Source organism: Capricornis sumatraensis, chromosome X (assembly GCF_032405125.1).
Source record: "Capricornis sumatraensis isolate serow.1 chromosome X, serow.2, whole genome shotgun sequence".
Classification (NCBI taxonomy): Eukaryota; Metazoa; Chordata; class Mammalia; order Artiodactyla; family Bovidae; genus Capricornis; species Capricornis sumatraensis.
Genome location: NC_091092.1, coordinates 23,710,584 through 23,714,061, shown reverse-complemented (window position 1 = coordinate 23,714,061; position 3,478 = coordinate 23,710,584). Strand labels below are relative to the sequence as shown.

The 3,478-nt window shown below is 41.0% G+C and overlaps 1 protein-coding gene across 1 annotated transcript; it reads left to right on the top strand.

Annotated features, from left to right (window-relative positions):
• The first annotated feature begins 1,159 nt into the window (after window positions 1-1,159).
• CT83 (cancer/testis antigen 83) lies at window positions 1,160-2,298 on the top strand. Its single transcript, XM_068963095.1, has 2 exons — window positions 1,160-1,234; window positions 2,002-2,298. The coding sequence occupies exons 1-2, from the start codon at window positions 1,160-1,162 to the stop codon at window positions 2,296-2,298; spliced, it is 372 nt and encodes a 123-aa protein (XP_068819196.1).
• Window positions 2,299-3,478: the final 1,180 nt, after the last annotated feature.

Genomic DNA, 3,478 nt, shown 5'->3' with positions numbered 1-3,478 from the left:
CATTCCTTGGGTGGAGAATAGTAAATATTTGAGGCTCACAAGTGTAGGTAGAGGTCCTGAGGATGGGAATGAGGATGAGGGAATGGGAGTTTATCTCAGAACTCAAACTCTGTGGATTCAAGCTGTGCTTTTGCTACTAGTTTCAAATGAGTTTACTTAACACCTGAATCTGTTTCTGCTTTTCCCGAAGTAGACACACCATTAAAGATACCTATAGCACAAAATTCGGAGAAGGCAATGGCACCCCACTCCAGTACTCTTGCCTGGAAAATACCATGGACGGAGGAGCCCGGTGGGCTGCAGTCCATGGGGTCGCCAAGAGTTGGACACGACTGAGCGACTTCACTTTCACTTTTCACTTTCATGCATTGGAGAAGGAAATGGCAACCCACTCCAGTGTTCTTGCCTAAAGAATCCCAGGGACGGGGGAGCCTGGTGGGCTGCTGTCTATGGGGTTGCACAGAATCGGACACTACTGAAGCGACTTAGCAGCATAGCACAAAGTTATTGTGAGAACTATATGGAGAAATGGCCCTGGAATTACTTTTTAAACTGTACAGTGGCACAAACGTACATTATCCCAATGTGAATATAGTTGGAGTGAATCCTAAAATAGCAGCGGGGGTGGTAAGGAGGTATTTGGCCACGACTCACAATATGTAGGTTTTACAGTGTATTTCTACCTTGCTTTTGAACTAGTTTTTGAAATGAATAATGAAGTGGTTGCAGCAAAGAAAAAAAAAATCTTAACAGAAAAAAAGGTGGGGGAAGCACTTCTATAATCTAGCATTTAACCAGTCAATTTGGCGTCTTTGCTTCTACTGTGTTTCAGCTTCCCCAAAATCCCAAACTCTCCCACCATCTCTAACTATCCTAACTGTAATCAGGTGTGCGGTATGTGCTGCCTGGTTTCCCCTCAAGCCGGTGTTACGTCATCAGATTGTGACGTACCGCCCCCTGTGCGTGCTCAATTGTGAGGTCACACGCTCTCTCTGGTATATAAAGCTGGACTCTGCCTAGCATCCCACTTACACCAGGCAGTGAGGGACGCTGAGCGTCCTGGCCCGCTGCTTCCCGGGCGGCTAGCGGCCCCCTGGTTCCCAGCTGCCAGCTGAGTGCCTCAGTGCCCGAGAAGAGGGAAGAGGTTTGAAGAGGCACCATGAGCCCCCTGTTCCTGCTAGTGAGCAGCATTCTGTTTGCCTTCATGTTTGTCTTCTGGAAAACCTGGTTTCAGGTAAAGTGTGTAAGAGAAGTTGGAATTAGATGAAGCTCGACAAATACATGGCTTGGGGAGGGAGGTGTGTTTAAGAGAGTAGATAGTAAAGAGTAAGGCGGGGGTCTCCCCATTCCTTTTTCCTTTGAAAGCACTCAGATGTTGACTCTACCTCACACTTCTCCCATGTTGACCAGTAGTTCCACAGCTGTACTGTGTTGTGAAAAGCCCCAAGTCACTAGGTGATGAGGTCAGTTTTTCATCCACTTGAAAAGTACAGCAGAAAGTGTCCATCTGTCCCCTCCCATTTTAAGAAAGTGTACCTACTCTTCCTCTCTGGCTTTTACTACCCACATGTGATTCTGTTTGCCTCTTCCTCTCTTGTATTTTCATTATCAGTCATCTTTATGACAGCTTTGGGTGGGTGGAGGGGGCATCACAGATAATTAAGGTCAAAATGTGGGTTTCCTGGTGATGTTTAATGTTCCAAGTGAAGTGCTTTTAGATAAGAATCAGGGTCCAAGTATGGACCTACTGGAATGCCTAAGAAATGTAAGCCAAGGCTATGGCATTTTGGCATCAAAAGGCTACTTTCATTTTTTTTTTTTCTCTCACTCTTTGGGAAGGACATATTTCCAAATTAATGTATTCATTCAACAGATTTTTAATCTTGGGGGAGCTCAATCAGTTCATTTTGGTAAACCAAGACTAAGAATGTTATTATTTGGTGGTATTTGGACATTGCTAAAGTCAATAAACTACATATATTTAATTTCCTTCCCTTACAGAGAAACACTGGTGAAATGTCATCAAATTCAACTTCTGTTGCACTAGTAAGATCATACTCTTCTACTCAGTCGACTAAGAGCAATACTGATAAGAGTCTTTCGGTCAACAATCTCTCTCGGGATATCTTAATTAATTTCCCACACTCAATAGCCATGCAGAAGCGAATATTGGTAAACCTCAGGATCGTGGAATACAAGCTGGTTGAACTGGAACAATTCCTAGTTACTAAGGGTTTAAATGGTGCATTAGTTAACCGGAAATCCACTGACAAGCCTACAGAATGTAATAACAATTGAAGCAATCATTAAAGGGACTTTGAGTGGATTCACTTGATTATATGTTTATACCAAATGAATTATTATTTTAAAGGGGAGGGGTGCCAAGTCAGATACAAAATCCAGACATTTGTCAGTTCGCTTACATTTAGAGAGTTGATTATGTTGCTAACATATTTTACTGGAGAAGGAATGAAAGCACAATAGAGAAACAGTTTGAGTTGTTTTCTTTTTAATTAGCTACAGTAAAAAGAATATAGTTGAGATATAGTGATTTTAACTTCAATTGTGAAAGTTTTTTTTTCTAGTGGTTTACAATACAATACTGTAAATGTCGCCAAGTTTGCATTAAAGTACATGAGATTTGATGGAACTTTTTTCCATTATGCAGAATAGTCTAACACTATTGAATCTGTGTAATAATACTAAGAGCTATCATTGAGCACCCTAAAATATGCCAGGGACTCTGTTAAGATCTGTGCTTTACATACTTGTAATGATAGTCACAGAAACTCAACTACTCTTCATAGTCAGCTATTGAAGTAGACTACTTTTCCAGCACCACCTCTGCTACTAATTAGATATTTCAGTAGAAGTGTGCCTAAATCTTCCCTGAATTGCAAGTCACCTGTAGAAAATTATCTGCATTTTATTTGGTGAAAAACCCATACCTCAAATAGCACCAAAATATAATGGTAGAATGTATATAATATAATATGGCTTAAAATTAAAGTATTTATATGCTGTATTTAGCAATCTATTTTAAATATTTTATAAAATCTAGTAATCTGTTGACATTCACTAACAGCATTTGACCTACCCTCAAAGAAAACCCTCAGAATATCTAACAAGTTCATCTTATGTGTATGTTAGTTGCTAAGTCTTGTCTGACTCTTTGCAACCCCATGGACCATAGCCCACCAGGCTTCTCTGTCCATGGAATTCTCCAGGCAAGAATACCGGAGTGCATAGCCATTCCCTTCTCCAGGGGATCTTCTTGACCCAGGGATTGAACTCAGGTCTCCTGCATTGCAAGCAGATGCTTTACCATCTGAACTACCAGGGAAGCCTCAAAGAAAATCCTCAAAATATCTAACACAAGTTCATCATATTTATGTACATAATTCACTGAGATTGCTCAATTACAGGCCTACCTATCTACCTAACTTCATGCCCCCTGCCCCCAAAATAAGTAACCAGT

Excerpts from the sequence above, each read along its gene's own strand:
- CT83 (XM_068963095.1), top strand. The coding sequence starts at position 1,160 with ATGAGCCCCCTGTTCCTGCTAGTGAGCAGCATTCTGTTTGCCTTCATG. Across the intron at positions 1,235-2,001 it reads TCTGGAAAACCTGGTTTCAG|AGAAACACTGGTGAAATGTC; the intron begins GTAAAGTGTGTA and ends CTTCCCTTACAG.